Genomic DNA, 27,619 nt, shown 5'->3' with positions numbered 1-27,619 from the left:
GCGTCGCTCTCGGGGGCTAGGTGGAGCAGTCTGCTGTCTGATGGGACAGTCTAGCTCATCGGGGAACGAGTCTCTCTGGGCTCGTTGTAGTAGAAGAAGTTCTGCTTCTTCGTAGTCAGCTGCTGTAATGTCAGTAGTGAGCTGAACCTCTGGGTGGTGCCACAGGAATGTCTTTAGCTGCGCACTCTCTAGGGTGAGGCAATCGTCTATGTCGGGGTCTGTGGAGACAAGTGTGTTCAATCCACAGAACATAGATTTCTTGTTTTCGGCCTCCTCTTTACTCGCTTCCCGTGGGGTGGGTGTAGGCCACTCTTCTTCCGGGAGCTTGAGGAACTCTGGCCCGTCACTGTATAGGTTGTGACGGGTGAGGTCATCCAGGGACATTCCCCGGGTGATGACGTCAGCTGGGTTGTGTTTTGTGTCCACATACCTCCAGCTTGCTACTTCTGTTAAATCTTGAATCTCTGTGACTCTGACTCCCACGAAGACCTTGTATCTGCACGAATCAGACCGGATCCATGTGAGTACTGTCGTGGAGTCTGACCACAAGATTGTTCTTTGCACCGGAATGGTGAGTTCACGTTGGATTAACGTGGCGAGTTGCGCTCCTGCTAGGGCTGCGCAGAGCTCTAGACGCGGGATAGATTGTTGCTTTCGTGGGGCTATTCTTGAGCGAGCCAGGATGAAAGCAGTATGTATTTCTCCTCCCTCCTCTCGGGCACGCAAGTAGGCCACCGAACCGTAGGCTACTTCGGAGGCGTCGCTGAAGACGTGCAGGTCCATCTGGCACGTCTCCGACCTCACTGTGGGTGGGAAGTAGCTGCGGCGTATGTTGACACCTGGGAGTGAGCTGAGTTCCGTCTCCCACTCTCTCCATGTGGATGCAAGGTGTTCGGGTATGGGGTCGTCCCAGCCCTGGTCCTTGTCCCATAACGCTCTTACAATCATCTTTGCCCTGGTGGTGTAAGGTAGAATACATCCCAACGGGTCATATTGTCTGGCGAGTGTTCTGTATACACTCCGTCTGGTGGTCGGTAGTGCAGTCGACCTTCCCTGCTCCTTGGTCAGGGGTGTGTGTTTATAATGGAGCGAGTCTGTTTTGAAGCGCCAGACTAGTCCTAATGTCATTTCTTGGGCTTCTCCTGGGATGGTCGCCATCCAGGTCTCGCTGCTTGCTGCCTTGTCCTCGGGGGAGAGGCTGCGCAATACTTGCGGGTCGCTGCTGGCCCACTGCCTGAGATCAAAGCCACCTTTGATCAGGGAGGTGCGGAGCTTGAGTAGAAGGGCCTCGGCTTCTTCTGGCGTCGAGACGCTTTGCAGACAGTTGTCCACGTAGAAACTATTTCCTACACTTTGTCGGACCTCTTCATCAGCTGCTGGGTCCTCTGCGACGTGTTTTTGCAGTGCAAACGTAGCACAGCATGGGCTGCATGTGGTTCCGAAAGGGAGGACTTCCCATTGATAGATGGCTGGTTGCTCATCCCCGATCCTCTCTCTCCATAGGAACCGCAGCAGGGGCTTGTCCTCCTCCACTAGTCTCACCTGCAGGAACATCCCTTTGATGTCGCCGCTGATGGCCACCTTGTCTTGGCGGAAATGTAGTAACACGCCTAGTAGAGAGGGGCCGAGTGTTGGGCCGGGCAAGAGCTCTTTATTCAGATTTTGTGATCCGATCTGGTAGCTGCAGTTGAACACAATACGATCCTTGCCGTTGTGGTGGACTTTGTGGTGCGGTACGTACCATGATTCGGTCGTCTGATCGGCCTCTTTAATGTCAATTTTCTTTATGTGTCCCGCTGTGATTAGCTTGTTAATCTCAGCGCGGTACACAGTCTCTTGAGCGGGGTCTCTGGCTAGGCGCCGCTCTGTGTTCAATAGATACCGCTCCGTCGCTTCTTTTGGGGAGTGGAAGGTAGGCATACCCTCTCGCCTCAGGAGTGGAGTTGCGTATCTCATCACTCCGTTGACTTTGACTCTCTTTGTCCCCTGCTCGAGGAGGGCTATAGCGTAAATGTCTTCCTTGGAACGAATGTCTTTCTTTTCGTTCTTAAAGGGCATTGTCTCTAGTGTCCATAGCCTCTCGACATGCTGTAGGAGGGTGGTGTCTTCTTCTGTCACTCTGGAGTGGAGGCAGTTAGTGGCTGCTGTTCGGTTAAGAGACTTAGCGAGGGGGCCTTGTAATGTCCATCCTAGGCGGGTCTCGACTGCTGCAGGACAGCCTCTGGGCCCTGTGTGGACCCGGTCTATCGGGACGATGAGGTCTGCATGGTCGGAGCCTATCAGCAGGGTCGGGGTGGCACCGTCTATGAGCGGTATAGGTAGTTGACGCAGGTGCACATATTTATCCATCAGCTTGGCGATGGGGTAGGTGTACTGCGACAGGCCTATTTCTTGGCTGGTGAAAGCATTAGTAATCCTATACCGTCTCTCTGGCTGCCCGCTTGCTGCGATAGTGAAGGAGACATTCTCGCCCTTTATCGTCTTTAGATCTCTTCTTATTGTCCGAATCGTCATCTGGTTTTCGCTCCCCCGCAGCCCCAGCTGGGCCGCAGCGGACGCGAGGAGAAGGGTCTTCTCTGACCCGTCGTCAAGGACGGCGTAAGTGTCCATGACCTTATCTTGGTAACTCAGTGTTACGCGGACCACCTTTAAGAGCACCCGGGCGCCCCCGCTGCTGGCGGGGTCAATGTACATAACACTTGCCTTTGTGCTGCTTGAGGGTGCAGGCTTTCTTCTGTTACTGTCGTGTAGGACATCTAGGTGGGCTCCGTCACACCGACTACACCTCTTCTTTAAGCGGCAATCGGCTGCCATGTGACTGCGCGCACATCGGTAACAGCGTCGGTTGGACTTTATCCATTGACTCACCTCGTCGGCGGTCATCTTCTTGAACGTGTCACATTGTGACAACCAGTGTTCCTTTTCGCAGTACGGGCACACCATCTTCCACTTCTCTTTCATCGAGGGGGTACTGTGGTTCTTGCTGCTCGGTACTGATTCTGATTGGTGCATGACGGTCACCAATCTTCGGCCATCGTTTGCTCTCCTAGGTCCCTCTCTGGAGCTTGGGGTGCTCCGCATGAACGTATCCAACCGTAGGCTGTTGACTTCTCTCGCCAGGAAGTCGGCTAGGTCTAGGAGGGATGGCTCGGGACCGTTAGGATCACGGTGGTCTCTTTGCCGCCTGAAGCGCTCTTGTCGGGCGGGCGGAAGCTTCTCTAAAATCCTCTCGACATTAGAGTTTGCGTACAGTTCGTGCATACCCTTTTCTCTTTGCGCCCCCAGCATCCCTACCAGGGATTGTACCTTGATAGACAGGTCATCTAGTGAGCGATTGTCTGTGGCTGGGGGTAGGCGGTCAATATGCCTTATCTCTTGTATTACGTAGTCCCATATGCGTCCATATCTTTGGTCGAGTGCTGCTAGAGCCGCTGTGTATGGGGTAATAGAGGTGGCATAGGCCAGCGTTATATTGTGCGCTCGGGGCACCTTGAGGTGCTTCAGTAGGATAGCATACTTGTACGGTTCATCAGCTACATCGGACATCATTGTCTCTAAGCACATTCGTAGCTCCGTGTACTGTGCTCTGTTCTCATGGGTGAAGTCCGGAAACGTCGGTGTGCCAATGTATGATGCCATGGATGGCTGGCACATCGGTGAGCGTTGGAAGAGAGGCCTCCTAGGCGAGTCTCCTCTTACGCCTCTTGGTGGGCTGGTACCTGCTGGGTACCATGGCTCGCGTATCCAGGTGCTGTTCCTCTGGGCTGGTCGTGCGTCAAGCTCACCCGTGAATTGAGTCAGGGGTCTGTAGCGCAGAGCCGCGGGGGTAGAGCCTGGGCTGTACTGGACCTCCTGGTCCTGTGGAGTACTGTGCTGCTGTCGGGCTTGATTCTCCTCCTCTCCCTCTTCTTCTTCCTCTGGCAGGTCCTCTAGATCCTGTAGTCGTCTATTTAGCCTCTCCGCGGTGTAGACCGTTTCTTCCTTGTAGCTGGGTCTCGCGTGGACCGGTCGGGGAAGGAGTTCGGAGGGGGGTATATGCTCTCTCTGGTGGTCGGGCTCAGGGTCGCTTGATCGGGTAGGGGAGGGTGCCCTTGACCCTTGTCTTGACGAGGCCCTGGAACCCCGTGCGGAGGGAGGGGGTGTTGCCCTGGTGATCAGCTGCTCCATTATCTGCGCTTGTAATCGGTCGCGCTCGGCTTCGCGCTTGGTGAGAGCGAGGTCGCGCTCTGCTTCTCTTTGGGCACCGGCAGCGGCGCGCTGGGCTTCGGCGGCGGCGCGCTGGGCTTCGGCCCGGTCCCTTACCATATTCTCTTCCGTCTGAAGGCGTCTAATCTCTAGACGTATACGATCTTCGTCGCTCCGTTGCTGCGCCTGAAGGCGTTCTCTTTCCATGGAAGAATGTTCGCGCTCACTAAGCGTCTGTGCTTGGAGTCGATCGCGCTCTGTTGAGGCTGCTAGGCTGGCGAGGAATGCCTGTGCCAGCATCTTGTCCGCCTCGCTGGGGGAAGACGCTGGTTGAGGTGATCCGCTCCTGGCAGTACTCGTTGGAGATCTGTTCTCCTGTGGCGAGTCCTGGAGATCCATCTCCGGGGTGCTCTCCTCTTCTTGTAGCGGGTAAAGTTCCATCCCTGGAGGGCTGTCTTTATCCTGGAGCTCTCCGGGGACTACTTCTTCGGTCTTGGTGGGGGGTAAAGTCATGTCGGGTCCCTCCTGGTCCCTACCGTGAGCTTGGTCAGTTACGTTAGAACCCACTAGGGCCTCTATTGGCGGGGTAGTCTGGTCGATAGGGTCGGACATAATTTTACTATCTACTTTTTCCGCGTTTACCGTCTGTAGAAAGCTAGGTAGTATATTGGCAACGTAATCCTCTAAGTACTGAGGTGTCTGCCGTCTACGCTGCGGGCGATCTACTTTAGGAGAACCGTTTTGTGGAGTGTTCATCATTGGCCATGTCAATATTAATACCACTATATTAATATTACACTAGTTACCCTCCCGCTCGAAGGACCAATTGTAACTGAGGGGTACAATTCCCTGACTGTATTGATAAGTATGGTATCATTAAACCACTACCGCTTTATGTACTTTAATTACTGGCCATACAGTACATGATATATAAATATGATGAACACTTCCCACAATGAATCGGTTCCACACAAAGGTGTAATCAAGTATTTATTGCAGCAAAAGGTGCATAATATACTTCTCTGTATTTTACTTTGGATGCGCTTATAAGGCAAAGGAATGTGCGTAGGCAAATCAATAATGAATGTCCATTCTCTGGTTACGCAGGAGGTAATTATACAACCTGAATCTTAGGGAATTATATCTATGGTACACTAGTAATATATAGCGGGAGATACTGGAAGGGTCCCCCCGGTTGTAAGCCAGCAGGGGTAGAGGATCTGTCGGTAGTAGAGAGTCTGGTCAACGATGACTAAGGAGACTCCAAGTACAGGAGACGGTGCAATAGTCTCTTGATCCACAGACGAATACAGCTGTTCTCCGTAGACTGTAGCTCCACAGTGAAGAAAGCTAGCCGGCCTCAGGCTCTCTGAGGCACAGACTCGACTGGTCTCCTCACAGGGTAAATCCAACACGTGTAGGCGTCGGCGATTCTCCGCTCCATAAATCACAGGACCAAAACAAATATAATCCAGCCGCAAAGGGCTATGTAGTCGTCGGGTAGATTAATCCAGTGTACATGTCCACACGGTTCTCGTCTAGGTCTCCTCGGGTGAAAGCGCCATGAAAGCAGCCCAGCCTGGATAAGCACTCTAGCTGATACGAGGAAGCGTTGGTGATGCTGGTCACTGTAGAACTTTAGCCGCACGATACACTATACACAAATAGACTATTACTGACTTAATAGAAATATGTCGCACTCGACGGTATAGCGCCAAACTCTGACAATTCAGTTATTAATTCGCACGCGGTCTCAATGCTCTATTTTGGGGCCAAACAGGCCATACTTCACCGCACGGAGTATCGTGGGTGAGGCTTCAACTTATTGGGTAACTCTACTTCTGTATTCACCTGCGCCATATTTATATGCACGGCGAACAATCTAGTGCCAACCTCATTTCTGTCTCGTATCCCTGGGCAAGGCCGGGCATGTACAGACATGTCTTGACGGTGGCTTTGAACCTGACTCTGGAGGCACGGCCCCGGCGCCTGTGGACCGCTGTCCAATAGGAGAATGAAATATTATGGTCTGTAATAGGCTAAAGGGATATTCCGTGTATATGTACAAGGAATATACAAGGGATATCAAACGATATACAAATACTATGCAATATATATCAATCAATAAATATATATATTCGGTTTAATCTGATCCTTTGTAACACTAACACTAACTAACACTAACACTAACACTAACACTAACACGCACAGTCACTAACACTAACACTAACACTAACACTAACACTAACCCTAACACTAACACTAACACTAACACTAACACGTACAGTCACTAACACTAACCCTAACACTAACCCTAACACAACGTACAGTCACTAGGGATGGGTACCAAATTCGTTACTTTTAAGGGTACCGACTGAAACACGTCGGTACTACCGTGTATCGATTCACGTGAGATCCAATAGTGCAAATATTCGGTAATAATTTTTTACGTACAGTCACTAACACTAACACTAACGTACAGTCACTAACACTAACACTAACTCTAACACTAACACTAACACTAACACGTACAGTCACTAACACTAACACTAACTTACAGTCACTAACACTAACACTAACCCTAACACGTACAGTCACTAACACTAACTCTAACACTAACACTAACTAACACGAACACTAACACTAACTCTAACTCTAACACTAACACTAACACTAACTCTAACACTAACACTAACACTAACACTAACACTAACTAACACTAACACTAACACTAACACTAACACTAACACGTACAGTCACTAACACTAACACTAACACTAACACTAACTCTAACACTAACACTAACTCTAACACTAACACTAACACTAACTAACACTAACACTAACACTAACCCTAACTCTAACACTAACACTAACACTAACACTAACACTAACACTAACACTAACACTAACTCTAACACTAACACTAACACTAACACTAACTCTAACACTAACACTAACACTAACACTAACACTAACCCTAACACTAACACTAACTCTAACACTAACACTAACACTAACACTAACTCTAACACTAACACTAACACTAACACTAACACTTCCGGTCAATAAAAGGGTAATTCACATCAAATTAGGTCTCACACACAAGATAGTTCAAAATACAGGTCCGAAATATCTATCTAATTATTTTAATCGATTCCGTGACAATCATTCATACTCCACTAGAAGGAGCAGTACGGATTTTATTCTGCCAAGATTTAACTCCCTAATGGGCACAAATAAATTTTTATATTCTGCAGCACTGGAGTGGAACAAGCTTCCAGTGGCCCTGAAAAACATCGAAGAGGGGGGAAGTTTTAGACGTGCCACAAAGAAATGGCTAGCCAGTGAAGTATAGAATAGCCATAGGAAGGAGAGGGTAGGAAGTGCTTTTTTTTGTATGGGGTTGCTATTATGTTTTATTCTGTTTTTTATTATGATGATCTTTGTTTTATTATGATGCTCTATGTTTTATTATGATGCTCTATGTTTTATTATGATGCTCTATGTTTTTATTATGATGCTCTGTTTTAGTATGTTTTATTATGATGCTCTATGTTTTATGATGTCTGTCCATGTCCAAAATCAGGGACCATGATGGAAATAAGTGCTTGCACTTTCTCATGTTTTTATCCCTTGGATGCTGTCTTTTACTCCACAATAAAAATCAATCAATCAATCAATCTAACTAACACTAACACTAACACTAACACTAACACTAACACTAACTCTAACACTAACACTAACTCTAACACTAACACTAACTAACACTAACACGTACAGTCACTAACACTAACACTAACACGTACACTAACACTAACACTAACCCTAACACTAACTCTAACACTAACACTAACCCTAACACTAACACTAACACTAACACTAACCCTAACACTAACACTAACCCTAACACAACGTACAGTCACTAGGGATGGGTACTAAATTCGGTACTTTTAAGGGTACCGACTGAAACACGTCGGTACTACCGTGTATCGATTCACGTGAGATCCAACAGTGCAAATATTCAGTAATAATTCTTTTTTTTATTACAAATCAGATGACGTCATGCTTTGTTTACCGCAAAACGCAACCGCACGTTAACGTCAACGACACGTGCACAATACATGTTTTCAAACTCTCTTTGGGTGTTTGCAATTCATGGGGAGTGTATGTCTCTGATATCTTGGTACAGTGGGCAGGTTGTTAGAAAGTGTAGCTCAGTTTCCAACTCGGCTCTGACATGGCTGTTAGCCTAGCCACAGAGCATCTTTAGAGGAGAGGACACAATGGGACACTGGCTCTGTTCATGGTCACGAATGGATACCAGCTTAATTTATTTACTATAGATGACAAACGTGTTGTTTCTGTTTTTCTTTTTGACATACTTGCACCACACGGAACAACTGATCACTACAGCCCAGCATCATATTACTGTAGCCAGTCTCTTGAAACACCACTATCTCCAAACTTCCACTCCTCTTGAAACTTTCTTTTGTTATTTGCTCTCGCTGCCGCGGTGGGTTTTCTTTTTAGCGGTCGGCTTACTCCTTCCATAGTTCCACATATTTGTAACCCATTTAACGTTATTAAGCTAACGTTAGCTAACCGTCGGACATAACATTAGCTCCCTAGGCTACAGTGCAAGCAGGCGCCACGGGCAGCCAGTCAGGACAGAAGAGTAGCGGATGTTAGGGCTGGGCGATATGGCCAAAAATGATATTGCGATAACGATATCGATAACAATATCATATCACGCGATATCGATAATTATCGATATTGTTATAAGTATTTTTTTTTTTAAAGTTGTTGTTGCCGCCATCTTTAGTGTTACATCCCCCCACAGTTCTCAGGCTGCAGCTGGTTTGAAAGCGAAAGTAAACAGGCTTCTCTGCTGGCTGTGGCTCCAGGGGAGTTGAACAGTTCTGGCTCTGCTAGTTTCTTTTCTATCTTTTGATGCTTTTTTGGTGGACAAACCACCGCACATGTGCACCGTGACTCATGACTAGCTCTGCTAGCACACATAGCCTACTGTGTACAGACGGTTTCAAACTGTATTTTACATTAGAAACTTTAGAAAGCAAACAAAATAAATGGACAAGAGAAAAATAAATCTCAATTTGGTCAGTATTGTCATTTGGACAAGCAAAGCCATTACTTTAAGTTGCAGGCAAGAAAGACAAGTCAGTCCACTGCCTCTGGGTTTAACTGGGTTAGACCCCTTTGGCGCCTGTCTAGTCCGCAGTGCTCCAGGCTCAGGTCGAGTGGCCTGTTGCCTGGATTGAGGGATCGACCTCTTTTGGGGGTTGTCTCCCCGGTGCGCTGCCTGCTCCCGGTGTGGGTGTAGCCTCTTGAGTGCTTCGGGCGGCGTGCTGTAGGGGGGAAGGGCCTGCTCTTGGATGGGCCCTGTCTGAATACGCTGGCGATGTGGGGGGTGGTGTCACTAGTGACCGCCTGGAGGGGTCTCGATGCTGCAGCGTTGTTGGCCTCACCAGGCCCCCTTTTCCGGGGGGTCCAGTCCCTTCCTGGGGCTGGGTCCTCCTTCGCGCTCCGCTGCTATGGCCTTGCCACAGGGTTGGATTTTTGCCCTTGACCCCGTGATATTAGGGGTTGTAACAGTTTTTTTTTATTTCTTCCCGTTCGTTCCCTAGTGGCATGTGGGTTGCGCGTTTGTGTAGTCGTGGGTTCTTCTGTGGAAGGTAAGTCCCACGGTCTGCTCACCCTGTGCGTTTGAGTTGCTAAACTCCTCTTCGCACAGTCGGATCCGTTTCCCTCCCGTCCTCCACTAGGGGGGTCCGGGGGGCTCGGGTCCTCCCCAGTTCTGATGGTTGTGGGGGGCCTCAGCGGGTACATTTGTCGAGCTTCCGCTCTGCTCAGCTCCTGTATTCCAGTAGATGCAGAGCGGAGCTATACGATACTATAACGTACGGTTATATCTATAACCATAGTTATATGAGTATAGTGACGCTCTGCGTCGGACTCACTGAGGACCCCGTGGTCTTCGCCTTGGTGGTGAAAGACTTGGGAAGGAGCTGTTAGTGTGGCCACGACCCCGCTTATGTAGAGGAGCGGATGGGGGTGTGGCCAGGCGAGTGGGTGTATATAGGTGCATGTGAAGATTTATTCAGTGCTAGTACTGATATGGGAGTGTATTCCAGTAGACGCAGAGCATCACTATACTCATATAACTATGGTTATAGATATAACGTACGTTCAAAGTGCTTTACATCAGTAAGATGTAAATAATAATGAAGTAATAATAAATAATAATACATTATTTATTTATTAAATATTAAGTTTGGAATTTTCTTTTACAGCTGAGGTAGGTAGATACATTTTTTTAGATTAAAGTACCGAAAAAAGGTACCGTTGGGTACCGGTATCGATCCACAGGTACCGGTACCGGTATCGGTTCAAATGTGAAAGGTACCCATCCCTAACAGTCACTAACCCTAAGACTAACCCTAACACGAACAGTCACTTCACAAAACAAAAACGAACTTTTCTACAGATCCACATGTAAACAAATGGGGATCCCATCAACATAAAAAAAACAAAAATGGAGACATTTTTATTTTCTAGTTGATACACAGACTAACACTAAACAACATGTTTTCATTCTCTAGTTGAGTGTGTATAAGGCTCTGAGGTGTATCTATTGCTAGGTTTTAGTGAGTTTTTCCTTACCTTCGCGTGGGGTATGTCTGGGAGTGTTGCATTTATTTTGCATTTATTTAACTTTTTTTTTGGACTTTATGGTGTTTTGTTCTTGACCTATTGTGATGTTTCTTCTTGACTTGTTTAAAGAAGACGTGTCCGGCCCATGGGGACATTAACGTGTGTTGTCGGGCCTTATAAATACATTTTATTTTATTTTATTTTATTTTATTTGATTATAAGGCCTCCATTTTCAAGTAAACGAAGCAAAGGTTCTACGGTTTAGAAGGGAAATGTATTGGTGTGGACGAGCTCAGCCAGTGGAGAGAGGAATGTGGTAGTGAGACCATCAACAAACCAAACAGACCATAATCTATATGTTTAAACAGGCCAGGATATTGATTGCTCTGTTTTATTTGTGGCCTGTGCACATGTAAACAATCAAAAAATAATCTAATCTTGATAGGACATCAGTGATTGTTTTTTCTTCTCTGTTTGAACGTTCTCCACAAATACACAACCCATAATTATTCCAGAAATTAGAAAGGAAATTAGAAAGGACAAGTTGATATAGCCTTAAGAATACCCTGGTGACAGGTGAGTGTGTGTGTGTGTGTGTGTGTGTGTGTGTGTAGGTGTGTGTAGGTGTGTGTGTAGGTGTGTGTAGGTGTGTGTAGGTGTGTGCGTGCGTGCGTGTGTTTGTGAGTGTTTGTGAGTGTGTGTGTGTGTGTGTGTGTGTGTGTGTGTGTGTGTGTGTGTGTGTGTGTGTGTGTGTGTGTGTGTGTGTGTGTGTGTGTGTGTCTGCTGTATACTTACTGTGTTACCCAGGTTGCGTAGTCCCACCAGGCCTTGGGCACTCTTAGAGTTCTAACAGGAGACAAAAGAGAGTATATTTACCACAGGATCATGTGAGAGAGATGAGATCAATCATTATTTTAGGATTTATTTATTTATCCAATTCATTTTTAATCTGTAAAGTTTATGAATCCTTCTTCACGGGCGGAAGAAGTTAAGTAAGTTTGATTTAAATTAAATGTATCTTTGATACTCCCTGAGCCGTGTTGGCAGACTGTTCCAGGTGTGGGCTGCTCTCACGGAAAAGGCTGCCTGACTAAAAGCAGACCTCCTGTTTGGGACTACACAGTCCCTCTAACTACAGACATCAATAACATCATCCGGTCCGCCTACTTCCACCTTTGCAACATCAACCGCCTCCGCCCTTCACTCACTCCCAACAGCGCCGCAATCCTGGTCCACTCCCTCGTCACTTCCCGCTTAGATTACTGCAACTACCTTCTCTTTGGTCTCCCCCACAAACTCCTCCATAGGCTCCAACTGGTCCAGAACGCTGCTGCCCGTATAATCACCAGAACCCCTGTCATCAGTCACATCACCCCCGTCCTACGCCAACTACACTGGCTTCCCATTAAACTCCGCATAGTCTACAAGATCCTCCTCCATACATACAAGGCCATTCACAACCTCGCCCCTCCATACCTGTCCGACCTCCTTCATATCTAAATATCTCAGGTCTGCCTCCTCCATCAACCTGACCGTCCCCCCAGCCCGTCTGTCCACCATGGGGTCAAGAGCCTTCAGCTGCTCTGCCCCCCGCCTCTGGAACTCCCTCCCCCCCGACATCAGGAACATTGACTCCATCATTTCTTTTAAAACCCACCTCAAAACCCACCTTTTTAGGCAGGCGTATGTCTGATTTTATTTTGTCTGATTTTATATATTTTTATTTTTTATTTTAATGAACTGTGATTATGAATTTAACTGTTTTTAAATAGTTGTACGGCGACCTTGTGTGCCTTGAAAGTGGCACACAAAAGTGCTAGAGAGACTAGTTTGCAAACAACTCACAAGCTTTCTAGAAACCTACAACATACTTTCGGAAAACCAATCTGGCTTCCGCTCAGGGCATGGATGTGAGACTGCTACGATGAAAGTCCTCAATGATGTCCTCAATGCCCTTGACTCCAAACTCTACTGTGCTGCTGCCTTTATAGATCTGGCCAAGGCCTGTGTGTGGATCATGAACAGCTTTTGGAGCGGCTGAGAGACATTGGTGTCACTAATCACAGTGTAGCATGGTTCGAGAACTACCTCTCTGATCGCACTCAGTCAATAAAAACCGACAACCTATTAACCCAGTCCCTATCCATCTCTAAGGGGGTCCCCCAAGGCTCCTTACTAGCTCCAATCCTCTTCTCCATCTATATAAACAACATAGGCCAGTTCGCTGGAAACTCCCTAATTCACCTCTATGCTGATGACACAGTCCTGTACACCTCTGGTCCCTCCCCGGATGCTGTCCTGAAAACTCTCCAGGAGAGCTTTCTAAAAATCCAAGCTGGTTTCTCCGCCCTTTGCCTGGTCCTAAACACCAGCAAGACCAAAGTTATGTGGTTCGGCCACAAGGGTACCTCCCAGACTGGCACCATTGTAGCCGCCGATGGCAAAAAGCTTGAACTGGTCACCTCTTATAAATACCTGGGAGTGTGGATCGACACCAAACTCTCCTTCTCTGAACACCTAACTAAACTGCAGGCCAAAGTCAAAGCAAGGCTTAGCTTTCTGTATAGGAACCGTTCCTCCTTCACTAGATCTGCTAAACTCACCCTGGTCCAGATGACTGTCCTGCCGCTATTTGATTTTAGCGATGTAATCTACCGCTTGGCCCGTAAAGGTGATCTAGAGCGCTTAGATATCCTATATCACTCCGCCATTCGCTTCGCTACCAATGCCCCCTACAGGACCCACCACTGCGAGCTATACTCCCTAGTAAACTGGCCCTCCCTGGAGATTAGACGCAACATCCACTGGCTGGCCTTTGTATATAAAACACTTCTAGGCCGTAATCCCCCTTACCTTACTCGCCTAGTCCACCCTCGTCCACTCCCGAATTACCACACCCGGTCAGCCACACATATCCTGGTAAACGCCCCCCATGCCAACTCCTCACAAGGCCGTTCCTCCTTTCAGTACGCAGCAGCTGATAGCTGGAACACACTACAAAAAACCTTAAATATGGAAACGTTTATTTCAATTCGATTGTTTAAGGAAACTTTAACAAACTCCCTAGAGCACTCATGTAGATGTTTCTCCATGTGCTAACACCATGCTGCCACTATTGTTCTGTTGTCCGCCAGTTGTTGTTCAGTTCAGTTGTTGCTCTGTATGTATGTCCTGCCTTTTTAATAATGTTCCTTTGTGTTTTATTTTTATTTATTTGATTTTATCCCCCATCCCCTTTCCCCTAGGGGGCTTTTTACCCCCAAATAGGCCGTTATTGAAAATAAGAACTTGTTCTTAATTAACCTGCCTATTCAAATAAAGGTTTGATGATGATGATGATGAAAGGCGCCTTATAAATAGAATGCATTATTATTATTATTAGAACTACACAGTCCCTCTAACTACAGACCTGGTATATCTGTCAGAACTACACAGTCCCTCTAACTACAGACCTGGTATATCTGTCAGAACTACACAGTCCCTCCGACTACAGACCTGGTATATCTGTCAGAACTACACAGTCCCTCTAACTACAGACCTGGTATATCTGTCAGAACTACACAGTCCCTCTAACTACAGACCTGGTATATCTGTCAGAACTACACAGTCCCTCTAACTACAGACCTGGTATATCTGTCAGAACTACACAGTCCCCTCTAACTACAGACCTGGTATATCTGTCAGCAGAACTACACAGTCCCTCTAACTACAGACCTGGTATATCTGTCAGAACTACACAGTCCCTCTAACTACAAACCTGGTATATCTGTCAGAACTACACAGTCCCTCTAACTACAGACCTGGTATATCTGTCAGAACTACACAGTCCCTCTAACTACAGACCTGGTATATCTGTCAGAACTACACAGTCCCTCTAACTACAGACCTGGTATATCTGTCAGCAGAACTACACAGTCCCTCTAACTACAGACCTGGTATATCTGTCAGAACTACACAGTCCCTCTAACTACAGACCTGGTATATCTGTCAGCAGAACTACACAGTCCCTCTAACTACAGACCTGGTATATCTGTCAGAACTACACAGTCCCTGTGCCGACCAACTGGCCCCGGTATTCACTGACATCTTCAACCTGTCCTTGGAACAGGCCGTCATCCCCACCTGTCTGAAGAAGTCCACCATCATCCCTGTACCCAAAAAATCTACGCCCGCTTGCCTCAACGACTACCGCCCTGTAGCCCTCACCTCCATAGCCATGAAGTGCTTTGAGAAGCTAGTGAAGGGCTACATCTGTTCCTCCCTCCCCATCAACCTGGACCCTCTGCAATTTGCATATCGCCCCAACAGGTCCACGGAGGACGCCATAGCCCATGTGCTGCACACAGCAGCATCACATCTGGACAAGAGGAAGGGGAACTATGTGAGAATGCTGTTCATCGACTACAGCTCAGCATTCAATACCATAGTCCCCTCCAAACTCATAGCCAAGCTCAGGGACCTGGGCTTGAACTATGACCTGTGCCAGTGGGTCCTGGACTTCCTGACGGGCAGACCCCAGGTGGTAAGAGCCGGCAACTGCACCTCCTCATCCATCACGCTCAACATAGGGGCCCCCCAGGGCTGTGTTCTGAGCCCCCTCCTCTACTCCCTGTACACACATGACTGCGTAGCACAGCGGAACAACAACACCATCATCAAATTTGCTGATGACACAGTAGTGGTGGGCCTGATCTCTGCCAACGACGAAAGGGCCTACCTGGAAGAGGTAGAGAACCTGTCACAGTGGTGTCAGGAGAACTGCCTCTCCCTGAACGTCAGCAAAACAAAAGAGATGATTGTGGACTTCAGGAGGTCGGGGGTCAAGGACTACAGCCCCCTCAGCATCGACGGGGCACCAGTTGAGAGAGTGAACAGTTTCAAGTACCTCGGAGCCCACATATCCGAGGACTTGACATGGACCACACACATTGACAGTGTTGTGAAGAAGGCACGACAACGCCTCTACTTCCTCAGGCGCCTAAGGAAGTTCCAAGTCAGTCAGAAGATCCTTAGGAACTTCTACTCATGTACAATAGAGAGCATCCTGACCGGCAACATCACCTCCTGGTTTGGGAATAGCACTGCACAAGACCGTAGCAGACTACAAAGAGTGACACGTTCAGCCGAACGCACAATTAGAGGGGGGCTTCCCACCCTCCAGAACATTTACAACAAGCGGTGCAAGGGGAAGGCTAAGAGAATTATTAAGGACTCGAGCCACCCGAACAACTGCCTCTTTGAACTGCTGCCGTCAGGCAAGCGATACCGGAGTCTTATGGCGAGCACAGAAAGACTCAGAAGGAGCTTCTATCCCCAGGCCATCAGGCTGCTAAACGAACAATAATCGCTAAACGAACAATAATCACTATGCAACAACCATCAAATGCACACAGCACACACACCCACACGCACACACACACTCACTCAAACAAACAACACACTGCAGCACCCACTCTCCACACTTTAGATCACACAAACACACTTACACTTTATATTTATTGATAAAGGATTTGCACTACAACTCGTACACCTACTGTGAATTGTACCTAAACTGCACCTCGTCCATTTATGCCTTGCACTATATAGTATTGTATATTAGTACACTGCACAGTATTGTATATTGTATGGTAACTACGTCTACGAACATTGTATATTATGTCTAAACTGAACAATGTGACCTCTTTTTTTTTTCTTCTAATTTTTACTATGTTTTTATTTCATACTTATCTTGTCATGCACAGTCTCTGGAGCGCAACAGTAAGAAGCATTTTGTACAAAAGTATTCTGTACTTCTGTATGACAACTATTAAAGAAACTTGAAACTTGAAAAACTTGAAACCTCTAACTACAGACCTGGTATATCTGTCAACAGAACTACACAGTCCCCTCTAACTACAGACCTGGTATATCTGTCAGCAGATGCTTTCTGTTCTGCAATCCCACCTTGAGGGGAGGGAACAGATGGTGGAGGTAAACGGCACCCTACCCCCCCCCCCCCCCCCCCCCACAGTGAGCTGTGGTGTTCCACAAGGAAGCATACTAGGCCCGCTACTGTTCCTAATTTATGCAAATGTCATAAGACCGACGGCTTCTCAGTTACAGTGGGTGACAATATTGTCACAAGGAAAGATGAAATTACCTACCTGGGTTCCATCCTAGAGGCGAATCTTTCCTGTGACAAAATGGCATCCAATGTAATAAAAAAAAGTCAACCAACGAACTCGATTCTTGTACCGGATCTCCTCTCTGGTAAACAAGAATACCCTGAAGACTCTGGCAGGAGCACTCATTCAAGGGTACTACGACTATGCTTGCACCTCATGGTACCAAAGCACCTCAAAGGCACTAAAAACAAAATTACAAACATCTCAAAACAAACAACCTTACTCCTAGAACCCACCTCACCCCTGCCCACTTTGACAACCTAGGATGGCTTAGAGTAGACGACAGAGTACAGCAACTTGCAATGGGCCTGGTCTACAAGATACACTACACGACCAAGGTACCCATGTACATGTCAAAATACTTCCCAAAGGTCAGTGAATACCACGATCACAACACCAGAGGGAGCTCCACAAATCATGTTAAACCCAGATTCGGCTCAAACAAGGGACTAAACACGTTTTGCAAATATGCCACATCAATGTGGAACGCCCTACCCAAAGCTGTAAAGGAATGTGAATCACTACCCACTTTCAAAAACACTCAAAGAACACCTACGGGAGACTGCAATTCGAAACTGGCCCCTGTAAATGTCGTAACCCAACCCCCTCCAATGTACAGTAAATGACCAAGTATGTTTTTTTTCAAAATTCCAATGTACAGTATTGCTTGTACAGTTGTACAGTGTTCCCTACCCACCCCTCCTACCCAACCCCCCCCCCCCCCCCCCCCCCACCCACCCAACCACCTCCAATGTACAGTTTTTACATCAAATGTATATACTCTCTTTTCTGGACTCTTTTTGTATCACAAACAGTACTGTATTTGCAAATCTGTTATGTCATAAATGTATAGATGTAGCAGTACTGTCTATCTGTATGTCATGTGTATGTCATATATGTCATGATGAATTGAAAATGGGGGACCCTGATGTAAACAAGACAAAAGTCTTTCTCTGGTCTGCATCCCCTTAACAATTGTGTGTTGTTAAGGGGATGCAGTTGTTCTAGTGGGCCTAAAAGCAGCCACCTATGCAAAAAGCGTTAAAGCTTATACAAATAAATTAGCCCTCTAATTGTGGTACCACACTCTTATTCCCCTAAACCTACTAGGCCACTTCATGCCCACATGAAAGAGACCATGCTTAAATGAGTAATAAGAGGGAATGGCCCTCTCCCAGCACACATGTACGTCGGATCGGACCCGCCACCGACACTTAACGGCCCCAGGCATAAGAGGGGCTTGAGCTGTACTGTATTGTACCCATTCTGCAATCTGTTAATAAAGTTTTCAATCAATCAATCAATCAATCAATGCAACGCATCAAACAGAACCTGGCTACCAAGCAAACCAAGCTGGCCAATATTCAAGCTAGGCTCACAGAAGTTCAGTCTTGTGAAAGACGGAACAATATAAGAATTGACGGTATCCCAGAGGACATTGAAGGAGCCCATCTTTCAAGCTTTGTTCCAGATATGCTACAAGAGATCCTGGGTGGAGATTTGTTGGCTGGCCCTCCGGAATGTGACGGGGCGTGTCGGGCTGGCGTGGCTGGACCAAGAGAAGGGCAGAGGCCGAGAACTATTATTGTCCGAATCCACAGATTACAAACAAAAGAACTAATCATCCGGGAGGCCCAGGCCAAGAGGGGCAAATTGTTTTACAAAGACCATCTCATCGCTATATATGAAGACTACACCCCGGAGGTCGTGGCCCAACGAGTACAGAGAAGCCATGGCCGAACTTTGGAAGATGGGATGCCGACCAACACTACTATTTCCAGCCAGACTTTCTATCAGGCCCAAAGATGGAGCGAGAAAGAGGTTTGGGTCGGCTACTGAGGCGGAAAACGACCTGACGGAGGCACGGGGCCACCCAGAAGCTAACGAGAATGCTTGCTAACAACGTGGGTGGGCTAAGCTAAGTAACAAGTTTATATTGAATGGCCCTCAGACTGTTCGATTGGGCTGGCGTACCATGGACATATGCTAACCACTGTATTGCATTAAGCTAGCCCTCATGGTATGACCATCAACTGTTCGATCAAGCTAACGGGACACGTGCATTGAGCTAGCCTGGTTATGGTAGCTCCAGGTTCATCTTTTAAGATAGCGGATTATAGCCTATTATAGCCTAGCAACTTCGACTTCGATGTGCAGGCTACAAGCCAACCAAATTTGTATTACAATGGCCCATGGTAGAGGGATAACGGTGACTATATTGAGGCTGAACTAGATCAATTTATTTCCTCCAATTGTGACCTTCAGACTGTTCAATTGAGCTAGATGAGCCGCATACGTGTAACCAAGATAGTGGGGTGTGTTTGTACAAGGTTGGTGTTTGGGGCTGGATTATGTTGGGCTGTTAGCTCGCCCATTAGCCTAATGTTTTTGATATGCAAGCTACAATGGCTGATATGCTCTAAGTAGGTTGATGGTGGACGGCCCCTGGGTGGATGGGGATTTTTTGCTTTTGCCAAGCAGTAGGTCGACAGCACTCCGCTGTCGGCGCGCAATAGGTAACAAATTACCATATAATAAATTAGTATATTGATTATGTTCTATGGTGTATAGATGTGGAGCACTTTTGTGCTCTATGTGTATATATATATATTTTTTTGTACACCCGGGGGCCTTGTCTACTGTCTACTTCATATGTGCAGAGGTTAGAGGTTCTCGATTCACTTTATTGTCTTTACTGTTTTTGTTATTTTAAGACTAGTGGGGATGTTTAACTCTTAACATGCAACAGCCCGGCCCCGGGCCCTCTTGAGGATGATTTGCCCACCGGTGCGACACGCCACTTTGGTGACCTCTAGTGGCTCGAGTCGGGTGTGCATATTTTTTATACAATATATATATCGAATTAAAGTTCAGCAGTTCTCGAGTTACATGCCGATATGCGAGGCATGGGCCAAAGTACACGGCAGAGCTTTTATTTGTTTTGAATACCACCCGACTCCTGAGGCTATAGCTCCGTCAATCATTTGGCGATCGCAAAAATTATTGGACAGGGTTGTAACCAATGTGTGGCTTTCCAATGATACCCCACGTGGGGATGAGTGAATCAGGGATCTAGGTGAAAAGTCACAAGCGAAAACAGGAAGAGAAAAAACCGCGGAATGCATTGGAGTCGATTGTTTTTTTTAAACAAAATCGCTCCTAATCAGTGATTTCTGAATGGATTCTTATGAAATTTGGACATGTACTACACAAGACTTCAGGCTATGGACCCAGGGTGTTTTCCAGCTCATACCATATTTATTTGGACCACTACAGTAAAACGTGAGTAACAAGTTTTTCTACAACTCAAGTTCAGACCTATGTTACTCTATTTCATTAGCACTAAAAGTGATCTTCTTTTATTGTATCAGAAACTTCAGAATGTTATCTTTCAAAAGAGACCAGGCTTATGCATGTGCTATAAATATAAAGTCTAGTATTTGTTTGCAAAAAAAGTATGCAGTCCTCAAAAAACGAAAACAAAAATGGCCACTTTTTGGGGGCGCCTGTTAAGAGCTTAAGTCATGGGGGGAGTGGGAGGAGGGGCGTCTGCATGGGTCTATGATCCCAATGGAAATTAATGTGAGTTTGACTAACCATTGCGGATTAGTCATTGGGGTTAAGGGGATAAACTATAGAACTATAGAAGGTTAACCCATAAGGTTAACAGGGTAGAATACAGATGTAGAGTGAGGGAGGGGAGGGTGTTTCATGTATTATTGTTGCGTGTCTGTACCTAAATTGGTACCTGGGTAATTGTTCTTCCTCCAGTATTAAGGGTATATTACAGATGGACTGGACCTCTCAGGACCCGCATTCCTCGATCCTTGCTTGGCTGCTGTGGTATGTTGGCACATACACACATACAGATATGACTATGGCTAATTTGAACAGACTAATCTGGAACACGGGGGGTTAAACACACCTCATAAACGCACCAGTGTCCTGGGTCTGCTGAAGAGAAGAATAATATATTTAGCTCTTCTTAACGAGACCCACCTAATGGGGACTGATGTAGCAAGACTAGCGAACCGGTTCTATCATGTAATATCCTCCTCCTCCACGAGGTGTCGCTATTGTGACAAGACGTAATTTAGATATCAAGGTGTTGGATGTGTGGGCTGATACAGAGGGGAGGATAACGATGGCAAACAGGAAAATCAAATTAATTTTGATTAGTGCTGTCAATCGATTAAAATATTTAATCTGATTAATCACATGATTGTCCATAGTTAACTCGCGATTAATCGCAAATTAATCGCATTTAAAAAAAGAAAATGTTATCTACCTTAAACGGATCTTTTTCAAGTTCCATACTCTTATCAACATGAGAGTCAACAAATGCTTGCTTTATGCAGCCATTTAACACAAAAGGATGACCCCCAAATAACTTAAGAAAATAATAATTTAAAACAATGAATATAGTGTGCATGAAATAATAGGGGAAAGAAAACGTTAGGAACTTGTTACATTCACCCACACAAGGGCTGAGTAATCACCCTCCCTCTCTCTCTCACACACACACTCTCCCAACTCTATTTCTCTCTTGCCCCTTCCTCATCTCTCTCACCCCCCCTCTCTCACACACACACACACACACACGCACACACGCACACACACACACACACACACACTGAGTCAGAAACAAACATAGTATCAATGAGAGTATCAATAATACACCTGAGTGAAGTCTAGTTAAAAAAAAATTTAATTGTGCGTTACCGCGTTAATACCACATTAAGTTTGACAGCCTTAATTTCGATATTATGCTCCAAACACATTTGATGCAGATTTTTATGAGACAATCACTTGGATAATGTTGGAACTCCATGTTTATGCCTTTATTGTGGGGAATTTGGGGGAATTTTCTGAAAATATGGCTAGGGTTAATGTGTTAAATGTCTGGGTAACAAAACTAAAAAAAACATGAACTAGTAATTAAACAAATACAAATAAATGTATTTGTAAACATAAATAAATTTAACAGCAGTTCAAAACACGGCTTTCTCAAGCTTAGAAAAATAAGATCTAAATCCCAACGCTGCATGTGGTTTCATTTGATTACATAATATCAGTATATGTTATATAATTCAGTACCAACAGAAAATAACTATCAAAAAGCAGATATGAGGGGGAGAGATAAGGATTAGTTTTATGACCTTGATGAATACATAATGAGTACATAATGAACCTATCTCAAAGCCCGCCCTCTTCTCTTGATCCTCCAATCACAACTATCACTTGCCTGAAGGAAGAGACAGTTGTAGGGCTGACCTTCAAAAGAAATTTGGCATTCGAAGCTTCAGGGCCGAGATTCGATTTTAATTTTAATTCGATTTTGTTGTGGGACTTGTACAGCACTTTGTTCAACTTTGTCAGTGCTGTAAAGTTAAAACCTTTTTAAATCTTAGACAAACGAAACACTTTGCTTTCATGAAATATTGTAAGCCGTCATTTGAGGCTTTATAAAAGCAGCACAATGAACACAAATCTGTCAGTGCCGAGTCCGACCTCATCTCAAATAACAAACAGCATTGCTTGTTGTAGTTAACAAAGAGAGGCAGAGTTGATTTTGCACACACAAAAAAATTGATTTTATTCTTTATTTTTTTTATATATTCAAATTTTATTTTTCCATTCGAATCCCATGCCCATCGAACGAAGCTTCGAAGCTTAGAAGTATTTAAGACAGCCCTAGACAGTTGTGATAGCAGGATCAAGAAAAGAGGGCAGGGCTTGAGATACGTCTATTATGCTTTATAAAAATGTCACTAATGCAAGAGTTTAGCATGATGGCATACTTCTGTCAAAGCACCCTATGAGAAAGGATAAGAGTTCTACTTATCCACAACCTTCACACAGGGGCCCCAACGCATTTCTGTCAATCAAATTCTTGATTCTTCATGATTCTTCTCTGTCCCATGACATATAGTGCAATTGTCCCTATCTGAAGCTCCTATCTGAAGCTCCCATCTGAAGCTCCTATCTGAAGCTCCTATCTGAAGCTCCTATCTGAAGCTCCTATCTGAAGCTCCCATCTGAAGCTCCTATCTGAAGCTCCTATCTGAAGCTCCTATCTGAAGCTCCTATCTGAAGCTCCCATCTGAAGCTCCTATCTGAAGCTCCTATCTGAAGCTCCTATCTGAAGCTCCTATCTGAAGCTCCTATCTGAAGCTCCCATCTGAAGCTCCTATCTGAAGCTCTGTCATCTAATCACAACTGTTACTGTCCGAGGGAGGGTGTCTATATTAACCCTTTCACTGCCGCCCTACCAAGCGGTTAACCCTTTCACTGCCACACTACAGAAGGGTAACCGTCGGTAGTGTGGCAGTGAAAGGGTTAACAACATGTGTTCCTGTTTCAAATGTTACAATTTTGTTTTGAATTAAACATCTGATTTGAATGTCCAGGTCTAGGCTTTAGCCACAACAACTATCAGCTGGGACTAACCATAAATGTTGCTATTTGGATTTACTAAGAGATAACTTGATTTAGATGTTTAGGGTTAGGGTGATTTTTTCAGGTTTCCCATGAGACCCCAGGTCACCTCTATATCTTTCTGCCCCCCCCCCCCCCCTTTCTGAGTAACCAAGTAGGTTGTTAAGAAACAGAAGAACAACTTGAGTAGCTTAGATTGTGAGCAGAAACAAGTGGTGGTCAGTCCTTCAGCCAGTCATACGGGCCTGAGGCTGGTAACCTGAGCCAGTGTGTTCTAGGTGGAAGCAGAACCCAAGACATCTGATCTCGCTGCCAGTGGAACCCTATCTCACAGCCAGGTGACTGCCGTGCTCTCTCCACTAACACTCACCTGCCAGTGGAACCCTATCTCACAGCCAGGTGACCACCGTGCTCTCTCCACTAACACTCACCTGCCAGTGGAACCCTATCTCACAGACAGGTGACTGCCGTGCTCTCTCCACTAACACTCACCTGCCAGTGGAACCCTATCTCACAGACAGGTGACCGCCGTGCTCTCTCCACTAACACTCACCTGCCAGTGGAACCCTATCTCACAGACAGGTGACCGCCGTGCTCTCTCCACTAACACTCACCTGCCAGTGGAACCCTATCTCACAGACAGGTGACCGCCGTGCTCTCTCCACTAACACTCACCTCACCTGCCAGTGGAACCCTATCTCACAGACAGGTGACCGCCGTGCTCTCTCCACTAACACTCACCTCACCTGCCAGTGGAACCCTATCTCACAGACAGGTGACTGCCGTGCTCTCTCCACTAACACTCACCTGCCAGTGGAACCCTATCTCACAGACAGGTGACCGCCGTGCTCTCTCCACTAACACTCACCTGCCAGTGGAACCCTATCTCACAGACAGGTGACCGCCGTGCTCTCTCCACTAACACTCACCTGCCAGTGGAACCCTATCTCACAGCCAGGTGACCGCCGTGCTCTCTCCACTAACACTCACCTCACCTGCCAGTGGAACCCTATCTCACAGACAGGTGACCACCATGCTCTCTCCACTAACACTCACCTCACCTGCCAGTGGAACCCTATCTCACAGACAGGTGACTGCCGTGCTCTCTCCACTAACACTCACCTCACCTGCCAGTGGAACCCTATCTCACAGACAGGTGACTGCCATGCTCTCTCCACTAACCCTCACCAGCCAGGGATATGGTAAGAATACACAAGACCAGTCAGCTTATAAATAGTATTTCAGCAACTAGGTGCTTCAGGGCCTTGCCTTCTAATAATGACGAACTTATGATTAGCATCTACCTTTAGTATGATTCACATCAAGACTATATGATAAAAAGGCTCTGATATAGAATATAAATGATGACCCATTGCAAATGTCTAACCACACCCTGAGAATGACCTGAGGCTGGGAGGGATCATAGTTCAAAAGGTTAAATGCCACAGAGAGTGACACTGGCTTGTGGGAGTTTCATGAACCCTAGAACCCAAGAAAGCATCTCAAAGCTTGTTGTATACAACAACAAATACTCAAATATAGTATGAAAATTAGGCTGTATTTCTTCATTCCTGAAAAGAGGATTTTCTTTTTTAAAGATATAAGGGTCCCATCCATCAACACTAATAACTTGCTTAAGTAACTGCAGATTAGAAACACGACAGGACTGATTGACGCTCGCCCAGACCTCAGAGGGATAATGGTCATCCATGACGTGAACACGACACGAGCAAGCGGTCAAGAGAAGTACTGATCTCAGATCTCACCAACCAGACCAGGGGGTTCTAGACCCGCATGTCTGTCTGATCCGTTACACCTGTGGACCAGATCTGAAAGCCCAGAGAACTTGAATTGATAGAATTAGAGTTAGATTTTACATTATTCAATGGTCATTTGATTGGTACCATGACTGGCTAACATAGGATGCTTGATAATGGCAGGTCAATCATATGTAATGGCATAGGCTTTATGTTTGGATGAAAAGTCCAGTGGCAGAACTTTCACGTGCAAACATTTCTTTTATTTCTTTATTTTTTTTTATTCAAAACTTTCAATGGAAGCCATCTGTGTACCAAAGGTAATTACCGTGTTATGTGCAAGGAAGGGCCTCTCTATCCAATCAAGTTCTGTGTGCAAGCCTAGCGCCGTCATGTGACCACCGAGAGGACCAATAACCAAAGAGGAACCTTATCTCATCATACACAGCCTTCTTCCCACACCTGTGAAAAGGCCCGGCGGTGGGAGCGGAGCAGGAGGGTGAGGAGGGTGAGGAGGGTGAGGAGGGTGAGGACGACAGTCACAACATAGAGCAGAGCGACCAGCGCCGCCATGTGACTCAGGGAGAGCTCTGCTTCTGAGCTGCTGGTTGCCATCACCGGGCCGGAGAGAGAGCCTATCAGTGTGTGCCGCTTCACCACGGGCACCTCGTGTAGGAGAGAGAGAGCCTATCAGTGTGTCTCGCTTCACCACGGGCACCTCGTGTAGGAGAGAGAGAGCGGGCACCTCGTGTAGGAGAGAGAGAGCGGGGCACCTCGTGTAGGAGAGAGAGAGCGCGTATCCATGTGTCTCGCTTCACCACAGGCACCTCGTGTAGGAGAGAGAGAGCGCGTATCCATGTGTCCCGCTTGTCTGCAGGTTATGTGCGCTTCAAGCTCATCTAGTCATGAGAACCAACTCTGAACGGGCTTTGGCATTTTACTATTATATAAATAACCTCAGCCATCTGTCTCTAACTCAAGGGAGAGGGGCGAGAGAGGGAGAGGGGCGAGAGGAGAGAGGAAAGGAGAGAGAGGAGAGGAGAGAGGAGAGGAGAGAGAGGAGGAGAGGAGAGAGGAGAGGAGAGAGAGAGGGAGAGAGGAGAGGAGAGAGAGGGAGAGAGGAGAGAGAGGAGAGGAGAGAGAGGAGAGAGGAGAGGAGAGAGGGAGAGAGTAGAGGAGAGAGGAGAGGAGAGGAGAGAGAGGGAGAGAGGCGAGAGGAGAGGGAGGGAGGAGAGAGAGGGAGAGAGAGGAGAGGAGAGGGAGGGAGGAGAGAGAGGGAGAGAGGCGAGAGAGGGAGAGAGAGGGAGAGAGGCGAGAGAGGGAGAGAGAAGAGGGGGAGGTGAGAGGAGAGGGAGAGAGGAAAGAGAGAGGAGAGAGAGGGAGAGCGGTGAGAAGAGAGGAGAGAGAGGGAGAGAGGCGAGAGGAGGAGAGAGAGGGAGAGAGGTGAGAAGAGAGGATAGAGAGGGGAGAGATGGGAGAGGAGGAGAGAAAGGGAGAGGTTAGAGGAGAGGAGAGAGAGGGAGAGATGCGAGAGGAGAGGAGAGAGGGAGAGATGCGAGAGGAGAGGAGAGAGAGGGAGAGATGAGAGAGGAGAGAGAGGGAGACGGGTCAAGACTAGTCGCCATCAGGTCAGCTCCGCGACGATTGTGCGTTCTTTTTGTTATTGTGTTTATTTTTAGTACTTTTTTTATAGAAACAACACTGGCAAGGACAAAATATGATCGCCAGTCACTGATTGTACATTGAACACTTTTGTCTACATACTTGACTTCTATTTTATACTTATTATACTTATTTTATACGTATCTATTTTTATCTAGCACAATCTCTGGAGCAAAACAGAAAGAAGCATTTTATATAAAAGTACTCTGTATTTGTGTATGACAACTAATAAAGAAACTTGAACTTGAACCCTCGGATACCCTTTTATTACCACTTATCTAAATCCTTCTTTCCACTATAGAGAATAAAATGTCATTCATTTCCTGTCTGAGACGTTCTTCTGACCTCTGTTTGGCTAGCTCTGGGCTAAACAGGAAGCAGAACCTCTTGTCTCACAGAGACAGAGAGAGAGAGAGAGAGAGAGAAAGAGAGAGAGAGAGAGAGAGATCCATTCTCCACACCCAACGGAAAACACCAAATAATGCATGCAGAGCAGAACTAGGAAGATATCCACTAATTATCAAAATCCAAAAAAGAGCATTTAAATTCTATGATCAACTAAAAGAAAGTGACCCAGACACACTCATAACATAGCCCTCACCTACAGAGAGACCCTTGAGAGATGCCCACTCAGCCAGATGGTTCTGGGACTCTGATTTCCCCAGTCCGGCCCTGGTTAAAAGCCTCCAATGCTTATTAGTGTGTGTGTGTGTGTTTGAACGTGTGCATGTTTCAACCA

General features: G+C 46.4%; 1 protein-coding gene across 2 annotated transcripts in view; it reads right to left on the bottom strand.

The window, feature by feature from the left end:
- The window catches only part of usp2a (ubiquitin specific peptidase 2a), a 164,314-nt gene that overhangs the window by 34,341 nt on the left and 102,354 nt on the right, over window positions 1-27,619 (bottom strand). For both annotated transcript variants that reach the window (XM_084332347.1, XM_084332348.1), the window contains one exon: window positions 11,655-11,705. In XM_084332347.1, the coding sequence (XP_084188473.1) occupies window positions 11,655-11,705 (51 nt within the window). The remainder of the gene's footprint in view (window positions 1-11,654; window positions 11,706-27,619) is intronic.

Source organism: Notolepis coatsorum (assembly GCF_963971535.1).
Source record: "Notolepis coatsorum genome assembly, chromosome: 1".
Taxonomy (NCBI): domain Eukaryota; kingdom Metazoa; phylum Chordata; class Actinopteri; order Aulopiformes; family Paralepididae; genus Notolepis; species Notolepis coatsorum.
Note: the sequence above shows the minus strand (reverse complement) of the source record. Positions and strands in the feature narration are given on the sequence as shown.